Raw genomic sequence first — 26,691 nt, 5'->3', positions numbered from 1 at the left:
TCTCCACTACTATGTACCATTTACAAGTGCCTAAAATTGAATTGTCTGATTAGTAATATTAACGTCACTGTAGCAATTCACTGTATCAGTAATATAGGTAACAACAAACCTGACTGCTGAGCTTGGATGAAAAGTGGACATTGGAAAAAGTGATTACCCTAGTATATGCATACAGCAAGTAGGCTTGAGAAGTTCTGTAAAGCCTGTGCACTCTGATAATCACACCACGTGGTCATGGTGGAAAAAATAGCCCAGGCAGCAGGAAATGAATGTGTCAAGAAATTTTCTCAGTATCTGAGAAGAACAGACAATGCTCTGCTGGATCACCAGTGGTTTATCTAAATGTAGGAGAGCCTGGCTGACTCGGACAGTTGCCTTGTAACAGTTTAGTGAGCACTGAAAGTCTTGGGACTGTTGAAGACATGACAGAGAACTGGATAATTAAGATTTTATGCTACTTTGCAGCTCTGAGTGTGGTGATTCATGGTAAGCCCATGTCTTTCTCAATATCCCAGGTGTATCTAAGATGTATATTGAATTCTCAGGTACTTTTTGTGTTCCTTTGAGTTTTAACAGAGCATTAAAGACTTGTGATTTTCAGACTGGATTTAAAATGTTACTGTCAAGTATTTTGTTATTTTATGTTGGATTCTCATTAACAAAACATTTTTGACTTAGTATATTTTAGTACTTAAGGGGCATGAAACATCTCAGTAAATCAATATGTATATCAAAGCTCAGTGTCCCATAAAATTTACTGATTCTTCACAATGACATTTTAGAGGAATGGTCACAAACCAGAGGGGACCATTTGACCCATCTAGCCCATTTGGTAGTGAGAAGTTAATTGATCTGAGGAACTCATCCAGAAGCAGAGGGTATCAGCTTTACAATATGCCTGGGCAACTTGTTCTACACTCCCCTCAACCCTTTGTGTAAAGTCCACTGTTTTGACTTTTTCAGTGACTTTGATGATTTTGAAAACTTGTATGACTTCCCCTCATAGTTTCCTCTGTTGAAGACAGTTATTTCAGAAAGTCAGTGTAGGATATTCCTTAAAGTCCCTTAATACAATTGTTTGCTCTTTACTGGACTGATTCCAGAGCACCATCATCTTTATTGTAACCTGGTAACCAACAAATTAACATTCTAAAACTCTAGAATATTAAAAATATAGCAAATTCTAAATGAGGCCTGTCTAGTGCATTGTACAATTGTAACACGGTATCCCTTAATTTGAATTACATACTATTGGCCAAATAGTATGTTAACTAACAGTTTGTTTGCCTTTTATTGCTTCCCCATATTGTCTGGGAAATGGAAATGATGTGTCAACATAAACCCTGAAGTGTCTTTTTGTTTTTCAAAAGTAGCTTCTTTTAGCTCAAAGCTTCCCACTTTGTATTTATTGTTTTTATGTTGTACTTGCAAAACTCATTGAAAAACTTGCATTTTTCTACATAAAAAATAATCTGTCAGGTGTTTGACCAGTCTTGAATTTTAGCTAAATGTTTTGGATTTTCATTTGCAGCTTATACAGTGCTTGCTACTGTATTTAATTATCATTGTGAGACAGGTCAGGTCAGATCAGGTATCATCTGATAAAATGACTAGTTGAATAACTACACCAGAATCTATAACAGAAATATAAATTAGGGAAACAGCAGAGGTCCTAGTAAATATCTGTGTGGTACTCCACTATTTACATCACCACAATTTGAACCTTCATCCCTCATCTACACCCTCTGTTTTTATGTATTAACCATTTTAAAACCAAATGCATACATTTCCCTTCCTGTTGTGAGTTTTAAATACACTTCCAAATAGTTTTCACTGGTGTCCCCTGGTTCATGTTTCACTCTTGATTCTGAAGACGTCCACTTGGTCAACTTTGACTAATACTGATTTCCCTTGTAGGCAATGCTGCTAATGTCACTGAAGAAAAGCTACAGTCAACACCCATAACATCAACTAAACCATTGGGAGTAATGGGTAATCTTTCATTCCATTCACATGCTTTTATTTGCAGTATCAGTCATATACAGTACAATGTAATGAATTTGCCCCTCAAAAGAAAAAATGGTTATGTTTATAAATTTATTTTAATGGGAAAGTAGAATATGATATAAGGTAATTCATGACAACAGAAACTAAATCAAGTAATTTCAGATTTAAAAAATAGGGACTGTTTTAATGAGAAAGAAAACAGTCACATTACATTTACACTGACAATTTGCATTTACATTGCCAACCAAACATATTGGGATAGCAATTTGTATTTGTGATTATTACATCAATATAAAGCAATATAAATGAGTACAATATTTATTTTATTATTGCCAATTCCAGGCATACTTGTGACCATATCACAACAAAATCAAACTTGCTGTTCAACACAGTGACCATAACAACTAGAACACTTTCACTTTAAATACGTTTCAGAATGTAAAAGTCGTTGCAGATATTTTGACTTCTTATCTGATCTTGGCATGTTTTGCCTTCAGTTTTCTCTTCAGCCTGTAATATACTACTCAATTAAATTTAAATCTGGAGATGGATCTGGACAGTATACTATTTTCTAATATATTTTCCTAATGAACTTAAGTGAGCTATGCATTACATTACCTCCTCCATTACCTCCTCCAAACTCCTCCAGTGTTTTTTTGGGGCATCTGCAGTTCCTTTTTTTCTCCACACCCTAACTGTAACGGGAGCCAGTCCAGGCTCCCATGAAGCGTAGTTCAGGACGTAAGTAAGAAAGTGGAGAAGGACATCAGGGGAAGGTACAGCGGGATAAGATGGGTAGACAGACAGTGGGGTGTGACGACAGTGATCCAGTGCTTGAGGGGTGTGGTAAGTGCAAACAAATCCAGACAGTCCAAAGGGGGAATCCGGGGCGCAGTTCAAAGTCCAAAACAGGGGGATCCATCCAAGAAGATACAAACAAGGTTAAAATCTGGAATAGGATCCAGAACAGGGACAGGGAATAAAACCAAGGTAACGAGGCCAGGCGCTCCGAGCCCCAGATGGTCAGGACGCCGTGATGAAACTATGCCATCGGGTCTCATCAGTAACAAGATCTTATATTGAATACTGTATGTGACTTTATAGACCCACTCCCAGTGTAGGAGTCATATGTTGCCAGGGTCTAGTGTGAGTTAGTATTCTAGCTGCAGTTTTGAACATATTCTTGTTGAGAAGAGAGGTTTGGATCCCATAGAGCAGTGGTTCTCAAACCTTTTTTGGACCAAGTACCACCCCTGATCAAAGCATCCAAGTACCATCTACAAGTCATCTTCTCATATGAACTAAAGAAAATCTCAATGACCAACATGAGCACGCGCACACACTCACACACACATATCATAAAAATAGCACTGAGCACTTAGTTAATTTGTATCGTACCACCTTGTAGCCATTTTCTGACACTTGCTAACACTAGCAGTGCTGTCTGTGTCAGGTTCAGTGTCAGAGTGTCCTTGGCCAATAGGGTTACCATACATCTGGATTTTCCCGGCCATGTCCTCTATTTTGATCCTTATATCTCCGTCTGGGGGGAATTTTCAAATATGCAGAAACGTCTGGGATTTCGACCCCATTATTTTCACCATGAAGAATAATTAACAAAAGTTATAAAGATAGTTAGAAAGAGAGAATTTCTTAACTTCTCTAGTTCACTTCACAACTTACGTTATCATTTAGTTTTCGTCCTGTACGTGTATGATTATGTCATGAGAGAGCGAAATTGGGCATCAATATCAGTGTCTTTACTCAGTCTGTGTAGTGCAGAAGCATTCCCTCGAAAGGGTCCCTGTTTTGTTTCTCGTTTTCCTACTCTCAAACACAATGTAAGTGTAAATTCACAGCAGAACTAAAAATAACATTTCCATGTTGTCGAAGTGGCAGAGAAGACTGGGAAGCTGAATGTTTGTTGTGTAAGGTGCACTTGACTTGCAAGCTCATGTTGACTCAGAAAAACACATAAAGGCAATTCGAGGAGAGAGTTTGTCAACCAAATTAACAGATTATTTTGTAAAATCTGGCAGCAAAACAGAGGATACTGTAATTGCAGCAGAGGGGATCTATGCATTTCACACAGTTAAACATCATCACAGTTACTTTACCAATGAACATTAAACATGGGATATTTTGAAAAGCCTCTTCATCCCATTCCTCTTCCCAGATAAGGTAAACCTAGTGGCCGATGTATAATCCTCCTTGTTCTCAATGGGTGTGCATGATCTATCGGAGCTGGCATCAGTACTCTTGGCATCTATTCCTTTCAGCCATGACATAATACTTGATTTTTACGAGGTATTCATTTTCGATCACTTGTTCTGTTGGTGAATGTGGCTCTAAGCTGTGTCTCTGAAAGCTCGAGAGGAGTATGAACGCTCAAGTATTAGGGCGTGCTGTATCAACGTAGCTAAGTACGTAGGCTGCGTAATTGACACAAACAAATTTTATTTCACGAGGAATGACAGCAGCCGAAAGCTTGGGAGAAATTAGAATCGTTTATTGTGATGTGGAGATTTGGCGTAACCCGCTTGGCTGAGGGCCAACATCCCGGCCGTTGGACGGGGAGGATAGGACCCCCATGCGACCAATGGGGTAGCTGCAAAGGTGGAGAGGGGGTGGAGGAGGGATGCAGAAAACGAACGAGGAAGAGGAGAGGGTGACGTTTGATATTTATGGAGACCGGTTGCTTACGTCGGGATTAGTGAGAATTGCAGCAGCTGTGTCGAATGAGCGCGGCTGCCTTCATTCCTCCCGAACTTTCATTAAAAATTCCATTTCACGAGGAATGACAGCAGCCGAAAGCTTGGGAGAAATTAGAATCGTTTATTGTGATGTGGAGATTTGGCGTAACCCGCTTGGCTGAGGGCCAACATCCCGGCCGTTGGACGGGGAGGATAGGACCCCCATGCGACCAATGGGGTAGCTGCAAAGGTGGAGAGGGGGTGGAGGAGGGATGCAGAAAACGAACGAGGAAGAGGAGAGGGTGACGTTTGATATTTATGGAGACCGGTTGCTTACGTCGGGATTAGTGAGAATTGCAGCAGCTGTGTCGAATGAGCGCGGCTGCCTTCATTCCTCCCGAACTTTCATTAAAAATTCCATTTCACGAGGAATGACAGCAGCCGAAAGCTTGGGAGAAATTAGAATCGTTTATTGTGATGTGGAGATTTGGCGTAACCCGCTTGGCTGAGGGCCAACCTCCCAGCCATTGGACGGGGAGGATAGGACCCCCAAAAGAACCAAGCGGAACCCCCAGTCACCAGTGCAGAAAAACAAAAACAAAAGATTATTGGGCCAATTCAGCCGAGGAGAGAAAGTGCCTGCTTGAGGATATCGGGGTTAGTTTTAATGTATGCATGGTAAGCCTCGGAGGATTAACGGCCGAGTTGCTTGATGAGATACTCGGGTATGCCTTGGCGAGCGGTGGAGGATGCGGCCCCTGATCTAAAGGAGTGCCTGGAGAATTGTTTAGGACGGTATCATGATACAGCCCTTCTCATTTGCAAACAGAGGGGCAGTAGGCAAAGCTCCGGCAGAGGTGCGAAGATGTGCGTAATGGGATAGAGGCTCGTAAGGGCTTATGTAGGAACAGAGTTTGAAATAATAGATTGAGAGTGGCGGATCTGAATTGGTTGGTTTTGCTTTTCTTGAGATAGAAGGTCAGTGTCTCGGAAGATAAGATGGAGATGTTGGATAAGCAGGGTTGAGGAGAAGGATCGAAGGATGTGGAATTAGCGGTAATTTCGGAGCACCTTAGGAAGATAAAGAAGGCTAACAAGAATAAAGATTCAAGAGGGCGGTCGACCCAGGGTGAGTGGTAACCTGACAACGTTGATGCAGGTTTCAAGGATGTCTGAGGTAAGTGGTGCGCGTAGGTTCGGAAGTGGTTTCCAAGCCACTGAAAGCCTTTAAGGAGAGCGATTTGAGGGTGGATAAGGGATGGACAGATCGTGCCGAAAAGGAGTGGATGCCGCACAGGTATACTTTGGTGGTGGATGCTCGTACCTTGAGTGAGTTTCTACGATAGTGAACGAAGGATGATACGGTGAGAATGTCGAAAGAACGGAATGTTATGTTCGCGGAGAGGTGGAAGGATTGGAAGCCCTTTCAGGCAGTGTAGTAAGAATCGAGAGTTCGAGGGGCAATCCCTAAGAGGATAGTTTGCTGGGCCGGCTGGAGATAGCGATGGAAAGGATAATTCAGAGGAACGTGAGTTCCGAATAGGGAGATACTGTGCACGGGTTCGGTCTTGCATCTGGTGCCAAGTTCCTGAAGCGAGAGAGAGAGTCGGCTATCTCATTAAGGTGGCCTGGAATGTAAGCAGCTACGTGGATGAGTTGATGTGTGAGAGAAATCCATTTAAAGCGGCAGAGGAATTTCATGATGGATTGGGATGAAGACCTTCCTTTGTTGATTATATGAACTACTGCATGGATGGCCGAATGGATGAGGATGGTTTATGTTTCCAATTGTGGCCCCAAAGAGAAGCAGCAACGACAATTGGAAATATTTCTAACAAGGCCGATGACTGGTTGGCGAAAGGGATTGGAGAGAAATCAGGAGGCCAAGGGGCCGCAAACCATTGGCCTTTGTAATAGCCTCCGAAACCGACTGAGGGGGCTGCGTCTGTGAAAAGCTGGATATCTTCAGTGTCAGAGAGGAGGTCATCGTAGAAAAGAGATATGCCATTCGAGTTGGCCAAGAAAAGCTGCCAAAGCCTGAGCTCGGATTTGCAGTTGGCTGAAGGGCTTACGTGGTGGTAAAGAGAGGGCACGGAAGAGGCGAGGTCGAGAAGGTAGACCGTCCTTGAGGGATGATACGCATGGCGTAATTGAGGTGGCCGAGCGGAGAGAGAAGTTCCCTCTTAGTGCGAAATTTGGCGGAAGAATAGATAGAGATATACATCTGGATCCTGTCGATTTTGTCGCGAGGCAGGGAAGCGGAGAAATTGATGGAATTGAGGGTGATCCCGAGGGATTGGATTATATGAGAGGGGCCAGTTGTTTTGTCCATGGCAAGGGGTACCCCTAGTTCCTAAAAAACGGAAAGAAGTGTGGTGGAGGCTCTTGCAGGTGAGGAAAGTCTATGGTAAGAAAATCGTTGAGAAGGTGGACAAGAAAAGGAAGCTTATAGTTATTCGAGGGGATCCAGCCGAGAGCTTCGGCTAAGGTACCGAAAATGTTTTGGGCTACTCCTACGTCCGAAGGTAAGGCGGACTGCGAAGAACTTGTTCCGCCAATGAACTCCGAAGAGGTGCCAGAGGTCTGGGTCAGGAGGCATAACTTTAACGGCACTGGAGATGTTGGCCTTTGCGAGCCAGGCGCCCAGACGGACCGCTATACCAATGGGATTGATGTGGTATGCAGGGAATGGGGAAGAGTCAAGTGGGCCAATCACGAAACCATTCTCGACTTTGGATGCTAGCAAGGAATCAACGGACTGGGGATCGGCGGTGGCAGATTGCAAATTTTTGCAAAAGATGAAGGAAGAAGGAATTGTGCACGGGCCTGGTGAGAATCCGAAGGAAAGGCCGTTGAGTAAGATGTGGGTGGAAGAGGGGTCGGGGTGATGGAGCGGGCCAAAAGCAAGAGCGGGGATGTCGATTGGGGTAGACAGAAAAGCCAGTAGTCTTTTGGGAACGCTGAAGGTGGAGCGAGCATGGAAGGGCCGGCGGGGGCAGGCAGAGCGAGCATGAGCTTCGCCGCAGAAACTGCGAATGTGAAGGAAGCGACAAAGGGGAGAGGTACGTGTAGAGGAATTGAAGATGTTGGGAATTTGTTGGCCTCTGATCATCACGATGGGGCGACCGCGAACATCTTTGGACCAGGAAGGTTTGAAGAAGACCTGGCGGGAGAATAGATGCTGTGGGGGAGAAGGGGCGGAGTCGAGGTTGGGCTTGCGGACGGTATCTGGGCAAAGATTTGATGAATGTGTCCAAGAGGAACAGAAGTCGCAGGAAAGAGCTTGGACACCGGTGAAAGTGCGGCAGTAAAGCTCAATGTCGAGGGCTCCCCAGTAGGTGCGCTGGTTCCGTTGGAGTAGGCGGGCAGTGGCCTCGGCCAGGAACTGCTTATGGTAATCATAGAACAGGGAGCCCTCGAAAAGGACGGATAGATCGGGGATGCTGTGCATGTAATCGTCGAGTTCCTGACGACGTTGGGCGGAGCACGTGATGTCGTGGAAAATGCTGAAAGCCAAGCAGAAGTCGGAAATTCGAAGGACTGAAGCAGAGTGAGGGTCAGAAGATTTGAGAGTAACGGAAATCGAGCCGCAGTCGACTGTTCTAGAATCGGAGTTGTAAGTGGAGGAAGAGAGAAAGTGAGCTAGATTGACGTCCGCACCTCAGAATTTGCTGCCGGAGTGAAAAGGGAATGGGAGGAGGACTAAACTTTAGTGTGTTAGGAGGAGCTGGGAGAGGAACGGCTGTTCGGAGAGGAAAGTCCTTAGTAAAGGGGAGATTGGAATCCAGGGCCGAAGGCATGGGATGACGGATGCCGTGTTGGACACCGGGGAATGGAGAAGATGAGGAGAGAGGAAGAGCGGAAAGCAGATTGTGGTAGGAGGGGTTTGACGGATCTGGGGCCTGAAGCTCGGTGGCTTGGGATATGGAAGCCGAAGACTGTTGGGAATTGAAGCAGGGGGCTGCGTTAAGGACTGAGGAGGCTGCCGAGTCGTCTTGGACGCCAGGGGGTGGGGGAGGGTAAGGGCCGCCTGCTAGCTGAGCTGGGGGTCGTTTACTAGCTGGCCTTCGGGCCATGGAGACAGCAGCATGGGCCGAAAGAAAAGAAACCAGGGCCGAAGACACCAAGCTGGCGGAGCTTGAGCCGTGTTGGACGCCGGAGGTAGAGACAGGAGAGTGCAGAAATTAGATTAAGCGGAGAGGGGGGGGGGGGGAGGGGTGTGAGCCTGGGGCCTTAGACTCGGCAGCAAGGAGTTTAGGGCAGGAGGCTGGGTGGAAGAGGCTAGGTGCAGACTAGAGACAGACACGGATATATCAGGACAAGACAAGACAGAAGATGCGACAGGCAGAGGCGCGGGCGGCCTCGGGGTCCTCACGTTGGGATGAGTGGCGGCGGCGCAGGTGATGTCATCAGAGAGCGCCGGGGGAAGCTAGGGAGTTGATGTTTCCTTGTGTAGACTGCGGTTAAGTACGGGGAAAACAGAGCTTTTTTTTTTTTTTTTTTGGAAGCGTTTCTTTTAAAATGGACGCCATGTTTTCGAAGTATCCTCCGGAGGCTTGCTACGGTCCGGTTGGAAATCGCGAGAGATGATCCAGGAGAAGGGGGAGCCGATGTGCATGAAGCGCGGCGGCAGGGACATCCTCGAGAGAAGCGGGGGTTATTTGGAGATTTTGCCGTGGAGGAATGGGAAGGCTGGGTTTGTAATGAGAGAGGGACTGCGACGGCGGGACGCAGTCTTCGGCGAGGAGTTGGATCTTGTGAGGACTGGCTGGGAGATGAGCGGCGCTGATGTGGCACGGCGGCTGAAGGAGGCGATGAGACGGAGGTGGGGGGAGCTGTGGGGGGTGGACTGGACGAGAAGGGTAGGAGAGTCTCCTGCGCTGCAGAAAAGGTCTTCATCGGAGCGGCGGATTTGTAGATCTATGAGAAGGGAGCACGGATTCGAGCTAGGCAAAAACAAACCATGCAGAAAACGAACGAGGAAGAGGAGAGGGTGACGTTTGATATTTATGGAGACCGGTTGCTTACGTCGGGATTAGTGAGAATTGCAGCAGCTGTGTCGAATGAGCGCGGCTGCCTTCATTCCTCCCGAACTTTCATTAAAAACTCCATTAAAACAGAAAATATGAAAACCCTTCTCAAGCTTTCTGAAACCAATTAAGTAGACTACATATTAAAAATGTATACCATTTTTAATTATTCAATTTTTAATTCCCAATTTTTCAGTGCACACAACAAATTTCCAGGGTAATTTGGTGTACCACCTGGGGGCGCTCCACGTACGACAGTTTGAGAAGTTTTTCCCTTACAGCTATTGACAATTTTCCTGTCATCAATTGCGAAAGCTGCAGGACATTCCAAATTTTTCATTTTTTGTATTTTCACTTTGACTTTGGACATGAAACACTGAAGTCAAAGAATAAACAGATTAAAAAAAAAAGGTTAACAACCCAACAATGAACACCGGTCCATCAAAAGACATCTATCAGCCAATTGTCCTAATATATGTGCTCTTTCAAAAAAACAGTTCAATGCAGTTAATTTATTTAATCAGCCCAAGAGGATAGAAGTGAATTGATTCAAAACTAGAAGAGTATAGTATTCATTGTGTAGGTTCCAGTTTAACATTCATTCTTTCAATACTTTTGGAGAGCACTGTACTTCATGTTAAGCTTTATGTTAGTGCTGCACTAATTGAAATAACAGTAATGTAATGGTGCAGCTAAAGTCCAGAATATGAATATTATGAGTGCGTGAGATGCACAGTAATGGCAAACAAGAACAAATGCAAAGAACAAAATACAACAAGGAGAGATAATTTCCCTGCTGGTTGATAAGAAGTTTACAGTTTTACATAATGTCACTTTTTTGTTTTTACATATTACTGTATATGCAAATTCCACTACAAAAATATATTAACTCCTCTGACAAAACTACTCCAGCACAACCTACAGCCTTGCCTCCCAGCATGCCTTGCAGCGATTGGACAGCTGAGATTGGCCAGTGAGCTCTGGTGATGTCCAGGTCCCATTGTACCCAAACAGAGTGACCTTCTCGTTCTGAGAAAGGTTGGTCTCCTGATTCCCACAATAAATCAATGCATGAAAAAGTGCTAAGACCACTCATCATGATGCTAATTACAGTGGCCAAACAGAGATGCCAGTAAGCTTAAACACCTTTCTGACAGTCCAGGGATCCCGTGGAAATACACAGAAATTGTAAATAGGAAGAAAGAAGCAGGAAAATCCATCCAAGAAATTTGTTGTTCAAACGTCTGATGGTTTGTCAGTATCTGCAGTACACAGACGTCACAAGTCAGTGGATCATCTGGCTAAGAGAAGATTTTTAATGTGAGTTACCAAGCTGACTAGTATGAATAAAAGCAAGACAGCAGTGTAATAATGAAGAATGGTCTAAAAGACTGCAGATCGAGTCTCACTTTGTACAGAAAACTTGAAGAAAGATGAATCTGTAATACAAAAAAGAGAAAAGACATGGACAAGACACCCCTAATTGCTTAATAAAAAGGCAAGGAGATTAAAGCAGTGCAACATTAAGGAGCAGAAGTTACAGAAGTTTTTTGTAACAATTATGAAAAAATATTATTTGTTCTGTGTAAATATATTACAAATGTCATCCCAAGAATAAAATGAAATCTAAACACAACCATCATATGTCTTGAAAGTAGCTATTTATCAGGCAGCCTTCACTCTGTTACTTTTAATACTGTGACCATTGCCAATAACTATTATATTTTCTCATATTGATAATTTGTCAACTTTTCGTTGATGTCAGTAATATGATAATTACTGAAAATCAAATAATTATAATTGAATACTACAAAACACTTGTTGCCTTTTAGTCAAAACACTGAGACAAATACATTTTTTCGTCTTTCTAATTTAGTGTTTTAAGCACAAATTTGTTTTTACTAAGGAAGGACACACCCCACATGAACAGTGAACACCCGTCCATTCCGGGCACACACACACACATGCAACACACCAGGGCCAATATTCCCAAAAGCCAATTAATCTACTGTACTAGTACTGTATGTCTTTGGACTGTGGGAGGAGACCAGCGCACCAGGAGGAAAACATTCAAAATCCACGAAGTTGGCACCCCAGTTCACTCTTCCGAGTACCCTAGTGTTGAGAGGCAGCAAAGCTAACCACTGTGCCACCATGGTAGCCGAAGTCATGTGTTATTAATTCCATTTTATTTACACAGAACACAGAAGTGAGATTTTTGAACTGGACAGGAGTGTTGATCTGATGTGCACAAACCAGACCTGGAACAACATGATATTTGTTGTCTGGAAGAAAAAGAAAGGAGGGAAAGAGGAGTGTAATATAGCAAAACGTACCAGTGAGCCAGAAGTTAATTCCTGTAAGGATGGAAAAAGGATACAAAACAGACAGAATGGAACATATCTGCACATCCCTCATTTTCAATACAAGGATGAAGGGATTTACTACTGTGAGGTAGTTTATAAGGGAGGCTTGCACGCTTCACAGATCAACGTGTCTGCTAGAGGTAAGAAAAATCTCTCGAATTGACGGATTTTTATAAAGTGTCTCCACAAATTTTAGGTTTTACTGTGACATTATGATGGAATGGAATTCTTAGAAATGATTTGAAAGTTTTTGTTTTGTAAAAAATAGATCAGATTCCAGTTGTTTATGAACATACTTTTCATCATTACAACCATCTCCATCACATTTCAGTATGCAAAGATAAATTATTCTGGAACTAAAACTCACGCATTCCACTGCAGTGCTTTCTGCACCTGCTTTGGAAAGCCTGAAACATGACATTTAGCTGACATATTTAAATGCATTTCAAGGCGTAAGAAAGTTCTGTTCTTCTTGAAGGCAGTTCCACTGTGGTATGTACAGTATTTATGTTGAACAGCCCTCAGAGTTCAACAGCTCAACAGGATTCTGGAAACTCCCGTGGTCAGTTAGAAAGACTGAACTTTTAAATTTTCATTTCACCTTACACAAGTGAATTGTAAGTATAATTTATTATGTTTTGAAAGCAGCTTTCTACAAGAATGAAATGGACTGTATAAGATATTGTGAGAAAGCAGTTAGTCCAGATAAAATGGAGATTCCTATATGGACTTTCTGTGTTGCTCATTTGATGAGTCTGCAATCTGGAGGTCAGAAGGCAGATACTCTGTGCATGCTACTAGCCTGAGGGAGAAGAGCTGAGAAGGTACTTAAAGAACTAAGAGTTTTTGAAAACATTCAGTCAGTAGCTTATAGAGGAACTTAGATTTTTGTTTGGTGTTTGTTTGGTTTGTGATGTCTTTTTTTGTTCCCTGCACTCTAAACAGAATAGCTCTGGTTTTAACCTTACAGCTATTATAGCTATATGTGTGTCTATTGTCCTTGACCATGTGATCTAAACCCTATTTTAAATATCTTGTTACAACAAGCCCAGTGGGCTGTCACAATATATTCATCTTTAGAACATATATTCAGAATATCCAGATGTGAACATTTTCTGGAGTAAGTTTTGAATTGACAGCTATCTTGCCTCTCTTCCTCAAGTTCCACCAAAGATAAATTTGGTGTATGACATCACCCAGAAGATGGCCACTTGTACAGCAGCAAACAGTAAACCAGCTGCCAACATTTCCTGGATTGGAGTGTCGAACTGGACCGAGAAAACCACCAAGAACCCAGATCACACGTACACTGTGGAGAGCTCGGCCAGCATCCCTGACAACACATCCCTGCAGAGTGTGTCCTGTGTAGTTGAGCACCCAGTTTGGAAGGAGGATGTACATAAGACCCTCGGACTACTTCTTGAAAGTATGTCACATGCTACTAAAAACTTTACAGTGAAGAGAATTGCTTAGTCTGTCATTAGTTTGTATATTGCAAGTTTAGAAGCAAACAAGAAGTTGATAAAAAGGAGTGAGATGACTTTTAATAGCACAAGTGTCACAGGGCTCAAATTACAAAGTACAGTAAAGTCTCAAGTCTTTCAGTTCACCACTTTAATTTAATTTCTCAGTGTTTGAGTTTAATATGGATTAGATTTATCATTAGTCTGTGTTTTTTATTCTGTACATTAGACACTGGAAAGTGCATTTGTGAGATTCCGGAGTAATTCATTCTCAAAGAAATTGTCAAAGGGATTAAGAATGTAAAAATGTACAGGAAACAAATCCTAACCTTTCTATCAGTGTCACTTGTTCTGTGAGTCATTTTGACTCTATTATTTTTGGTGCTGAGAGACAAATCTGCAAAGAAACTAAAATGAGTTATAGCCAAAACCTTTTCAGGTTCTGAAATGTATTACCTTTTTCCACACAAGGAAAGAAAAAAATCAACAATTAGTTACTTAATTTAGCTTTGAAATATCCAAATAAATTGCATTTTTTTTTAGGGCGGGGGGGGGGCAGCAAATATGTTGCCGTGTAGCGCTCGATACCTCTGTGCTAGCTGTGTGGAGTTGGTATGTTCTACCCGTGTTCACATGGGTTTCCTCTGGGTGCTCTGGTTTCTTCCCACGTTCTAAAGACAAACTGGTAGATTAATTGACTTCTGGTGTGAGTGCATGTGTGTGCCCTGTGGTGGACTGGTAGCCCACCCATTCTGTCTTCCACCCATTGCTAGTCAGGTTAGAATCCAGCTTCGCCGCAACCTTGTACTAAATAAAACTTTTTTTTTAGAAAATGGCCAAATGTTTGTTGATGCAGCAATGACAAAGTACATTTTCTTTTAGATCTGGGTTTGTCTTTCTCATCTTTCCCTCTCACGTGGACGATCATTTCTGTAAGCTTATCCAGCTTAGTAGGTCTTAGTCTTGCAGTGTCCTTCTTTGTGAGAAATCATCTGAGCAAAATCAGGTGTGTATCATTAGCCTTTTTTACACATTTTATTTATTATTTAAATTAGCATTCCTGTGAAACTGCTGCATGCTGCAAACTGTAAATGTAAAACTCATATTAGTTTGTGACGTAACAAATGTATTATCTTACAGTATTATCATTATACTGTTCTTGCAAGAGATCTATTTTCTTTTCATGGTTTGCAATTTCCCACAAAAACAAAGCTGTCATTGGGTGACTCTGGCCACATAACTGCAATTAATCCTCTTTAAGGAGGTCCATAGAATGTAAGATTTTGACCTGAAATGGGGTCTACATACTGTATACAGCAACAAAACAGAATGAAAGGGGGGAAACTGCTTGTTGTTTGCCAGAGATACAGTATATGGTTAAGTGCTTGCAAAAGGCTGTTTCTCCACTCTTCATTCTGTTTTGTCACTGTACTCCCTAAAGTGCTGCTGCTGTGATCATCTGCACATGTGTCAGTAAACCTTACCAACATGGATCTGAACTGCGTGACACTGGAATTTCATTTGTTCAACACTTTGTAATAACAAGTAAAGAAAACTGCCTTTAGTTCTTTATAATTTGCAATATTTTATGTGCTACCATTTGCTAGTACAGTAATCATAATGCAATTAAATATTTTGTGTTCCATAGAAATTGCTGCAAATCCAGCATTCCTGTGTCAACTCTAAAAAAAAAACAGGTAAATGAAGTGTGAGATAATTTTACATGAAGTGGTTTCATTGTCGTATAATGTCATTTCCTTCCCTCATGTTACTCTAAGAAGTGGATGTAATGGGAATGTTTTAAATAACATCATTAGTTTGTTGCAACTGTCGTGTTATTGCTCAGGAAAGATAAAATAACAGTCAAATTAAAGAAACAGCCATCAGTGCTATTACCATTGTTCTATATTTCCCACAGTCAACATTAACAATTCTTGCAGTTTAAGAAATTACAATGAATTGGTGAATTAATCAATCTAATAAAAACTTCTGATCAAGTTCATCAAGCCAGCTGCCCTCTCTATCTAAAGGACATTGGCTTCAAGTGAGTCATTGATAAATTATGTCACCTCGAGGAAGTGAGACTTGACTATTTACAAAAACCTGATCAAGATATTTCTTGCTTTTTGAGAATGGTGCTTAGCTTGACTACTTCATAGCTCCAGGGTTTGATCTCTGTGTTAGACACATGTCTCTGTGGGTTTGCATGTTCTCCCATGTTCTCTTGGGCTGTGGCCAGGCACACTGGTTTTCTTTTACCTCACAAAGACCTGCAGCTTAAGGCTGCCTGGCTACTTTAATTTGTGCCATTCTTGGAGGAGGTTGTTCCCAGTACAAGTACAGAGTCTGGGTGTATGAGACTGTGGGTCCCTGGGACTATGGAGAGTTAAAAGCTCGATGAACTGAATGGTTTTCTCTCATTTCTAACATTTCCATTACAGACTGGAGTTAAACACCTAAGAGGTATTAATTAATATGGGCATCATTTTGGATTTATTGCATGACGTTTAGCCAGTCATCTATCCACCTTTTACTACATACAGTATCTTTTGTACATATGTATACAAGATTATGCATAACAGAGTCCTATAATCCATGCTGGGGACAGGTGACCATGTAAACCATGAGGAATAATTTCTATGTTCCTTGCGTGTGACCAGGTTTCAGGTAGTTAATGAAGGAATGGTGACCATTATATCGCCTGTTAGTAGAGCAGTGCCTTGCTTAGTAGTCTGAGTGCAGGATTCATGTTACCACCTGTTGTCCCTCAGCTGCTTGCTCTGCATGAGTAATTTGCAAGAACATTTGTGAGTACACTGATACCAAATAGCTTTGCTCTGATCATAAATTCTCCCTCAAAATCTAAACCTATGCAAACCCTGCCTATTGGCTTCAACGCAAGTAGCGTTGAGCCCTCAAGGTAAATGCGTACATTTTTTGGACACATTACACCTCCAATTAATGCTTTGCCTCATGCTTATTTCACAGGATCTGCAGAATGATGAAACATGTACTGTGTATATATAACCGACCAATGCAGTCTTCAGGACATTAAATGAAGTGTGGCTTGATGGATCAAATGGGAATAAAGTGATAGATTTCAAGACACACGTGACAAAGACAGATTCACACTCGCCTTGGATGCTCAAGTGTTCATCACTTACACCTGTGTAATCTCATTGGTGGCCCTGTCCTGTCAACTTGGGTTCGAGGCCTGAGCCAAACCAAGGAAACAGCAATCCAGTTCTTGCTCATTTGTACTCATTCTTCCTTGTAGGACTCCTGCACAAGTCAGAGTCTGGCATATAAACTCAGTAAATCACTGTTTTATTAAGCAGCTGTCCTACAAGGAAGAATGAATTAAACAATTATGATGTTTAGCTCTTGTTTTCACTTATTTTCTACACTTCCTTCAGCCCAGAAATAGTGTAAATGCACACACCAAAGAATACTGCATGACTTCATTTGTACCCTATGTCCTTTTTTCCTCAAAAAACTTTTTCACAAATAACAGCTAAACAGCTTCTCAAAACCATATCTCTCAAGACTGTCAACTTCAGGCTCAAGTCCTTTCATCGCCCCTGCAAGAGACTGAAACAACCTGCAGAGTGAGCTGGAGCTGCTGGCCTTCATATCTGAGGCTGTTATCAATTATGTGGTTAGAACTTTCCTGCCTGAAACTTGCACTTCATAGCACGACCACATACTGTTAGATTCCACCCTGTTATGCTGTTTGCTTTTTAATAAAGGTCTTTTCTTTCACTTTTGTGTCTCCTGTACATCTGCAGTATAACCATAGGAGCTTCTTAGACAGGTTGTCATTGCTAATGTAAAACTGTTGTCAGCTGATTTGTCTAGTCAAATAAAAGGTTTACTTTCCAAAGCCAGTGAGTAAAAGGATTTTAAAATATTATTGATGTTCTGTTTATACTGTATGGTAATTAGTAAAATCAGGGTACAAGTTAATTTGTTATTAACAATGAATACAGTACAGTATTTACCCTTAAGTACCACATAAAGAAATGCTCCTTGTTTGCAAAGTTGTCTAGTTACTAATACAACATTCACAGGCATTTCTAACCTCACTCATGTGAAGTTGTGGACATTGTGAACTGCAGCAGTGTTTTATGCTGCTGTAGATGAGCCTAATGGCCCTCTGGCATGTGCAAATATTCTGTTCTTAAACCCACATAATCTAGGACTGTCTCTGAACAGAAAGTTCTGAAGTTTCAAATCATAACCACTTCCTGTTTCCACTAATTAAGGTGTGAGGTGGTCTAATCAACTCCCAGAAACTTTGGCTGAACTGTGTAACTCCAGTGTTGTGACCCTGCAGATTACTGTACAGAGGCAGAATACCTCATGTCACTATTTTCACAGATGGTCTTACAGAGAGAGGCCAGCAGAGTGTGGTACAGACCAGTTAAAATTGTGTTTTTTTATTTAACTGACACAAACCTGCTCTCTGGATCTCTGCAGTGAATCCATTTCTTTTCACTATTTACAAAAGGAACACAACAATGTCTTAATAATTAAATATGGAAGTCATGGTAATCTGAAATATTTAAAATCATTAACAGTTACTTGAATGCCTTCCCACGTTAGGGAAGTGATCAGCAGTACTCACTCTTGGTTACAGTAAAGTACCCAAGTACCCAAGTACCCACAAATCAGCACGCGACAGGAACAGTAGATACCGGGCCTGCAGCTCTGTTCTACCAGATACTAGCAATTACAATAGGATTTGCCCATCTAGTTTAAACCCCCCAAAAAACATCCACAATGGATAAAAAAAGCAAATTAACAACCTAGTCTCCACTAACAAGAAAAATAAATGCAATGGAGGACTCATGACACAGTCACATCTTTGTCATGTCCTTGTCATTTCCCCCCCAGAAAAAACGCAACACGCCATCCTTAAATCAAGAACACAGAAACACCCCTCCAGGATTCTCTTCCACACTGTCATCCACTGTGATAGTCTCCTGGGGACTTCCTCAACTCACTCCAGCATCCAGTCTGGAAAAAAAAGTCTGGTGTTAGATTAGAGTCTAGGGCCCAGTTCCTGGTATAACCCATAAAAGCAAGAGAAGTAATACTAAACTGTCTGTAGCAAGGGCAGCAGGAACTGAATTTTCTTGAGTGTGGTGTGGCTATTAACATAATGACCCCTTCTATTGATTTGATTAGACTGAAAATGAAAATACAGATGTTGTAATGGAAATGAGGTTTATGTAATTAAAACAGAAATTATTCCTCAACCGTGTAAAAACTAACGACCAGTTTTTACATTAATTTATATGACAAAGAAGAGGTTTGTCAGGAATTTCTTGAAAAAAATTGTAGTCATGTAAACAAAATATATATCTTTTCTATATTTCTTTTCTTGTATTTTGTATTCTGCCATTCAGCATACTATAAAGTCTTTTAATGGTTTTACGCTCTACTATATATTGTACCTTGTACATGTAATCTACATTATCTACAGTTAATTACCTGGTTTTATTTCAGTTAGTTGCAAAGATATTGCTAATTCCAGGAGACATTTTCTTAACTATTGTGTTAATAAAATATCAAAAGTGTATATTATGATTTTGTTCAAATAAGACAGTAAATGTGCCACTAGGTGTCGCCATACAATAGTTTCCAGCAGAAGATGTAAGTTCAGTTGGTTGCATAAGCAATGTAAAGTTAAGAATACTTTCAAACATTAAGAAATCAACCACATTGTCATACTGAACTGTGTATAGGTCCTACAATGCTTCAAAACATATTTGTATAGGTAAACATTCTAAAGCATTTTCTCATTATATAAACACATCTAAAAGTATTTGTTCAGGTGGGTAGCTGCGTCGACATGCGTAGGCTGCAAAGGAACAAGTAATAGGTTTATTCCAGTGCTAGCATACTTAGTTAAAAGTATGTGTGACTAGTGATGTTTAGTAAGACCTTAACCTTTGATTTGGTAAATCCCTAATGGGTGTGTTGAACCACAAAGGAAATAAACATATACAATATGCAATTATAGTTTAATTCTTTCATAAGGCTGCATTCCACATTTACACTTTTCTTAGAACTTGAGATTGCAATCAACAGAATGTTTATTTAGTCATGTAAAACTGACATTATAAGTCGTTCTCTGGTCCTCCCCTTGAATACAGGTACTTCAGATGAACAGGAAATGCAAACATTATGATTCATTTCCTTATCAAATCATGCACCGGTTGACCTTTCCTCAGCCATATATTTTTGTTGTTGCTGTCGATGGTATTGTAAAGAAACTATTTTGGCACATAAATGAAAGCCAGCGATTATATTGAGACTGGCACTCGTTAGTTCCTTGTGTCACAGGGTGAAAGAAATGAGTCTCTGTTAGGGTGACGGATTGGTATTTCCTTGTTCTTAAGATTCGCATTGATCAAAGTGCCTTGTGTAGACACTCGTTAATTACCACACAGTTCAGAGTGGACATGCGGGATTGCAAAACAAGTCTGACTGGGCCTCGGACTGTGAAGGAGGCTCTGAAACGGGGTGCAACTACACAATGCATCATTACGCCTGGCCCTCTGTATACAGCCAGTTGATCAATAAGCCCTGAGCAGTTAGCTCTGCTCACACCTAGCAATTACAAAGGCTGCTAGGACCCTTCTTCCTTTGCCACAGGTTCTATGTCCCAGAACCACCAGCGCATCTTCATACCAATGACAGATATTATTACTGTTTAAGTGCCCTTTTTATTTTCTAGTGACTACAACATTCATCACTACCCCAAAACCACTTCCACAACACAAAAAGTATCTCAATGGGGAAACTTTTGATTCCAGAGGGTCACCAGTTAATAAAAAAAGGCACTTGAAAGTCTGTATTACTCCATGCAGCACAATTATATCTATATATTCAAAAAATAACATTCATTCTCAGCAGTCTCTGAAGGGAAGAGGAAGAATAACTGGTCCAATTGCCCTAGTCTGTGCAGTGGCCAGTGTTACACCACGGAAAACCAGGGAGTGAGGTGGACTGTCCGTCTTGTGTAGAGGAGCTCCTTGGAGGAAGAGAGCACTGTTCTGTTAAAGTCCAGGCTTCTTATGTCCCCTCCTGTCTGCCCATTCCCCTCAGTGAGGTTTTGCCACTGTCTCAGTCAGGGGCAGTTGTGTGCAGCTTATTACAGGGGAAGCTTGAAGAAACAATGCAGATGCAGATTGCCTTTTGTTTGCTCTCCTGCCCCCCTCTGCCCGAGGTGTGATTCAAACTGGTTCAACACCAGTTTCAACACTTCCATGTTTAGCTGTGGAAATTGAGCTAACATTATGCTCCTCCATTCTGGTCAACTACCTCCTGCCCCACCATCTGCCTTTGATGACTTTGATTAGGGGAAGGAGACAAACACACAGGGAAAGGACAAACACCGATACTGAAAAAAAGACCAGGTGTAAGTTCTCATAACACCTGAGAGAAGAAAGACTAACACAAATACAGGGGGGTTGAAGGAGAGCATTTAAAGAAGAATTGTATTTTGGGCATGTTATATATTTATTTAATTACAAACAATTTAATCTCTAAAAACCTCTCTTATTTTAGTGATGTGATATTGGCTTCTATGTTTTATAGTGTGAGATTTAGTCCAATTTAGTGTTTTATTGGATAGAGTATGGAGCTTAAGTTGTGTAAAAACAGGAATAATCTTTGCAGCCAGCAAGAAGGTTCTAAAATAAAGCAGGTGGATATTTGCATTGAATTTATAACTTAATAGGGTGTCACACATCTAATCACGTACTTAATAAATGTCATGAGACTTAAAGTGCTTCTACAGTATGAATCATTGTTCATTTGTCAATGCACGACAATACAGTCAGCAGTGAAATGCATTTTCTGCAAGCTCACCAAAGAGAGATAGGACAGAATTTGATAGGTTACAAGAAGAATACAATAAATTATACATTAACAATTTACAAGATTATGCAATAAAAAAAACCGTAGGCAACGAAAAAACCCAGGCGAGAAAAACGTTTGGGTAATTACTGGTGGCTGCTTGCAGGCTTCGGTGTCGTTTTCCAGACGGTAGTAGGGAAAACTGATTGTGGTATGGGTGACTGGGGTCCTTGAGTACAATCCTGCCTTTCTTGTGGCATCTAACAGAGTAGATATCGTCCATCACAAAACGTACAAAGAACCCTATGCAGGTCGTGTCCAATGCCTGGAGCAAACAAATTCAATAGGGCAAGACGAAGTCGGAGTCGGGTAAGCAGGCACTGTCGATAGCCAAAGAAGCAGAAAAGAGTTTAGACAAACCCAAAAGAGCAAGACGAAGTCGGGGTCGGGTAGGCGGGTAGTATTGATATCCAGGCTAGAAAAAAGGGTTTTTGCTTTGATCTCAAACGAGAGATGAGGCTCAGGAAAACAGTTAACTATATAATACCATGCAGTGAAGTGATAGGATGATAAATTTGTGCGCTGTCGTTTTCGGGAATTGGATCGGTCTGGTGTCTGATTAACTGTGGTCGTAGGAATGCGCCGGCATTTGTGAGAATTAGAAAGGTTAGGTGTCTGATTATGTGAAAGCGTGACATCCTCGATGTCTGGTAGCACGCAGCCGGTGATAATCTGCGCTGATTTCACCACCTGCAGTACTTTGCGATCCCTGGCGGAGCAGCGCCCATACCAGGCCGTATGCAGCCAGTCAGGATACTTTCAACAGTGCACCTGTAGAAGTTAAGATAAGCTCACTTTATTAGCCCTATACAATTTCTTGCATTAGGAATTTGTCTTTTCACATACCCCAGCTTGCTCTCCATGAGACACACAGACAGGTAGAGAAGCTTGGGATTAGAGTGCAGGGTCAGCCATTGTACAGCGCCCCTGGAGCAGCTGGGGGTAAGGGCCTTGCTCAGGAGCCCAACAGAGTAGGATTCCCCTGCCGGCTGCGGGATTTGAACTGGCAACCTTCTAGCCACAGGTGCAGATCCTTAGCCACTGAGGCTTGGATATGTGACGGCATGCCAAACTTCTTTAGCCTGTGAAAAAGAATAGGCACTGCCCTGCTGTTTTGAGTCTTTCTTTGTTAAGAATGGACGTGTGAAATTAAATTGTATATTATCCCTGTGAAGTAAAAATGGTTACAGAATTACTAGACACTGAAATGTTTACCTCTGTGTTCATTTTCATTATCAAGGGTGACAGTCTGTTTGTAAACTATCTCTATCAAGTTCTGATGCTGTGTGAAAGAGTAACGAAGACTCAATGTGAGTTATACAATGAAATGTTGCATTTATATATTAGAAAATGTTCCAGATTCTGATATCTGGATATATACTGGATATATCATTTTCAAAAGGTGTTGCATTCAGGTTGTACTGTATGGCTACTTAAAGAGGTTATATAAAGAGGTTATATATCAGTGAGGCTGCTCTCATGTGTCCCTATAAGCAAAAGTAATTTATTTTGGGAGAACAATTCTTTGCAGTACACTGTTCTCTATTTTTAGGACCTTTATCTTCTCTCTGTACAAAAGAAAAACAGTTCCTCTTGAACTTCCCTTCTCTGTAGCGATTTCATTACACTTTCAGAAAGTTGTGATGTAATTCACTCAAAATAAGGAATAACTTGCCGGAATACAACCCAACCAATTAATGTTGGCTGCTCCAACACTATTTCTGCAGTCCAACAACTTTCTATCTCTCATAATAAACTATAATAATAATAAACTTTATTTTATATAGCGCCTTTAAAGGTGGCTTCTCAAAGCGCTTTACAGGATGACAACAACAATAAATAAGAAGAATACACAAGATAAAACACAATTACAATATATAGAGGAGACCGTGGATGGTGGTACTAAGAAAAGCAGAGGGGTGAAGAATGGAACCAGTTAAGTAATGGCTTTTCTGAAGAAGAGGGTTTTGAGTCTGGATTTGAAGGAGTTTAGAGAAGGTGACTCTCTGATATCCTTGGGGAGAGAGTTCCAGAGCTTGGGGGCATAATAGGAGAAGGCCCTGTCACCCATACAATATAGACGGGCTTAGGGGAGAGTAAGGAGAGCAGAATTAGAATAGCGAAGGTTGCAAGGTGGGGAGTAGGGCGATAATAGTTCAGACAGATACTGAGGTGCCAAGCCATGCAGAGCCTTATAGGTGAGCATGAGGATTTTAAAGTCTACACGGAATTTAATAGAAGCCAGTGCAAGGACTCCAGGATAGGAGTGTAGCGGCAATGCTTGTTAATAAGACAGAATTAAGTGTTGCTGTGCTGTCTTAAATGAGGCCCCATCTCTCTCTTCATCTCTGTGGTGCAGCCACAGAGAATCTATTCATGCAGGCTGATTTAAGGTGTTTTCTTTTGATAAAGAACAACTCCCAAATGGGGACGCACTTAGCTAAGCCTAATCAATGGTCATCCCTGGCACCTATCTGTCTAGGGAGTGCCAGAAGGACATCTGGACTGCATTCCTAAGTGTCAGGAGTAAGTGACTCATCTCTCACCTTGATCAACCAATCAGGGACTGGCAGGGCGTGGTAACACCACGTGGGTCTCCAATGCCCGCCAAACTCTCAACCAATCATCACACATCTGTGTCTTGGTCAAAAAAGTAGCACAAGCTCAGGTCGGGGCTCTCCTTTTTTTGGCCATTTTCACGCACCCTCAGAGACAATCACGTGACAAGCAGTGTTGTCTGCACTGGGACTTGGACTTTGTTCTAAGCGCGAGGCCGAGGATCCTGTATGTACTCAGAATTCTGCAACGACCAACGTGAATGCTCCGCTTGATCAACGGCAGCCTACAGTTGGACCTTCGTCAACAACCTGAATAGCTTATTCAGAAGCAGTGCTGGACCGGGAACGAAACAGTTTCTTCCCGTGCAAAAGAGTGACTTGCGAGGACCCGCGGTCACACTCTGTGCATAGAGACTTTCTACTAGTCAGCCATACTAGTAGACCCCTGGGAGCAACGACTGCACTGCACGCCGCAGTTAGATTCCTCCGCCCATCCTACACCGAGCTGCGCCTCAACTGGTTGGCCGGTAGCCAGAGGACGCCAGGACAATGCCTATTGGACGACCGCAGGGGCAGAGTTTGCAAATGAGCCTGTCAGCTAGTTTGGTATTCGTGCCGGGTAATCCAAATCCATACACAGTGGATAAGTAAACCCCATGTTCTACATTGCGTCTCGAGAATTTAATTGTTACCTCAACACAAGTTGTTATCAATTTAATTCAAGAGTAATGTATTTACCTCCGAGTCTAGTGTAACAGTGGGTAATAACACTGATTAGCGATTTGGTATAGCCGAATGGTATATTGAAGTATATTCTCTGTTGTGTATCTCTTTGTGTTTGCATCTCTTCGAGATTATATACCTTGTATTTTGATAACCCTCACAGTAAGGTCTGCCGCCTGTATCCAGGCAGACTGGTATATGTTTGGTGCACAATTTATGTTTAATAAATGTATCTTGTGTATTGAATCTGTGTGTGTGCATTGTTAGTTGTTCTGACGATTGATTGTCTAAAAGCCATAACGAACCACCTCGTGATTATTGCTACAATTAATAATTGTGAACACTTGCACTAGACCTGGTTAGGATTCTGGCTGCTGGATTTTGGACATACTGCAGTTTGTTCAGAGTAGATTTAGATACCCCAGCAAGTAGAGCATTACAGTAGTCAATTTGAGAGAACACAAATGTGTTGATCAGCTTTTCAGCCACAGTTAGTGAAAGCATAGGGTGTAGTCTAGCGATATTTCTGAGGTGAAAAAATATGTTTTGACAGTACGCAGCACATGTGGGTCAAATGTTAAGCCAGAATCGAATATAACCCCAAGGTTTTTCAATTTTGATTGAAGCTCAAGTACAGAACTATCTACAGATAGGGTTACAGGACTGGATTTGAACCATTTGAGAGCAGTGTCAGAAACTCCAAACACAGTCTCAAGACAAGAAAGTAAGATGTTATGGTCAACAGTGTCAAAAGTAGCACTGATAGATATAGAGTATAGAAAGAGAACAAGAAGTTATTAGAAGATCGTTAGTGACTTTGACCAGGGCAGTTTCTGTGCTGTGAAGTTGACGGAAGCCAGATTGGAGGGATTCGAAAAGGTTGTTTATCATGAGGTGGTTATGTAACTGAAGTGTGACAGCACATTCTAGAATTTTAGCAAGAAATGGTAAGTTGGAGATGGGGCGAAAATTGTTAAGATTGTCAAGAGCCATGTTAGGCTTTTTTGGCACGGGGGTAATGGCAGCAGTTTTGAGAACCTTTGGTACAATGCCAGTGCTCATGGATTCATGTATAATATTGAGGACAATGGGACAGAGAGAAGAGAAACAGGACTGAAATAAAGTTGTGGGAATGGCATCTAAAATAAATGTGGTGGGTTTCATGCGTGTAACTAGTTTGTTGAGGGATGCTGAGTCAAGAAGAGAGAAGCTGGAGAGAAGGGAACCAGAGAAGCTGGATGAGGAGGGAGGAGGTATGGAAATGATATGCGTAGTGGAGAGAATGTGATGCCAGACGTTGTCAATCTTAGAACTAAAGAAATCTAAGAAATCTAAGAATGTGTTGCAAAGTTGCGAGTAGTCTGTTGATGAGAAAAGATGTCTGGGATTGTTTCGGTGATTTTCAATGATGTGAGAGAAGTAGGTGGATCTAGCAGACTCTATAGTAACCTTATATTCAGATAAGTAATCTCTCCAAGCCTGATAATGTACATTTAGGCCGCCTTCATGGATCGCAGATAGTTGTTGTACCAGGTGGCAGGGCGAGAGAAGGAGATGGGTCTCTCATCTTCTCTCAACTCTAGTCCTTCATTTCTATCAGCACCTGAGACTTCCCAGCAGAGTACATACAAAACAAAAATATGATTCTTACTGAAATATCTGCTGCACCTGAACTTTGTTCCATATTGGTTGTTGGGGTGATTCTATACTGTTGTACATGTTGTGGAAAAGATGGTTTGAGAACTGTGGTTTGTACTCCTGTTGTTCTTGTGCTTTTTTCATTTTCAAGGACAATTTCGAAAACTATTGTAGCAAAATTCTCAGTTGATTGTAACACAAAGGGAAGCATTACTAGTAATTAAAGGTTAAAAGTTATGAAAGTTAAATAATAAAACTCCCCCATGTTTGGAAATTTCTGCTAA

The 26,691-nt window shown here is 41.7% G+C and overlaps 1 protein-coding gene across 3 annotated transcripts; it reads left to right on the top strand.

The window, feature by feature from the left end:
- The first annotated feature begins 271 nt into the window (after positions 1–271).
- On the top strand, positions 272–26,681 carry LOC148676267 (cell surface glycoprotein CD200 receptor 2-like). 3 transcript variants are annotated; one of them, XM_088606248.1, is made up of 7 exons: positions 272–486; positions 1,918–1,992; positions 11,931–12,236; positions 13,259–13,522; positions 14,442–14,565; positions 15,208–15,256; positions 18,456–26,681. In XM_088606248.1, exons 1-7 carry the CDS (start codon positions 423–425, stop codon positions 18,600–18,602), a joined length of 1,029 nt encoding a protein of 342 aa, XP_088462374.1. In that variant the 5' UTR covers positions 272–422; the 3' UTR covers positions 18,603–26,681. The 3 variants fall into 3 exon arrangements, with proteins under 3 accessions (XP_088462374.1, XP_088462385.1, XP_088462378.1); XM_088606259.1 differs by lacking the exon at positions 18,456–26,681 and adding an exon at positions 16,545–17,321 and having other exon boundaries at positions 274–486; positions 15,208–15,251; XM_088606252.1 differs by lacking the exon at positions 18,456–26,681 and adding an exon at positions 16,548–17,321 and having other exon boundaries at positions 274–486.
- Positions 26,682–26,691: the final 10 nt, after the last annotated feature.

The sequence above is a fragment of the Lepisosteus platostomus genome, chromosome 2 (genome assembly GCF_059453375.1).
Source record: "Lepisosteus platostomus isolate fLepPlt1 chromosome 2, fLepPlt1.hap1, whole genome shotgun sequence".
NCBI lineage: Eukaryota > Metazoa > Chordata > Actinopteri > Semionotiformes > Lepisosteidae > Lepisosteus > Lepisosteus platostomus.
The sequence above is the reverse complement of the archived record's forward strand: the minus strand, read 5'-3'. Positions and strand labels throughout refer to the sequence as shown.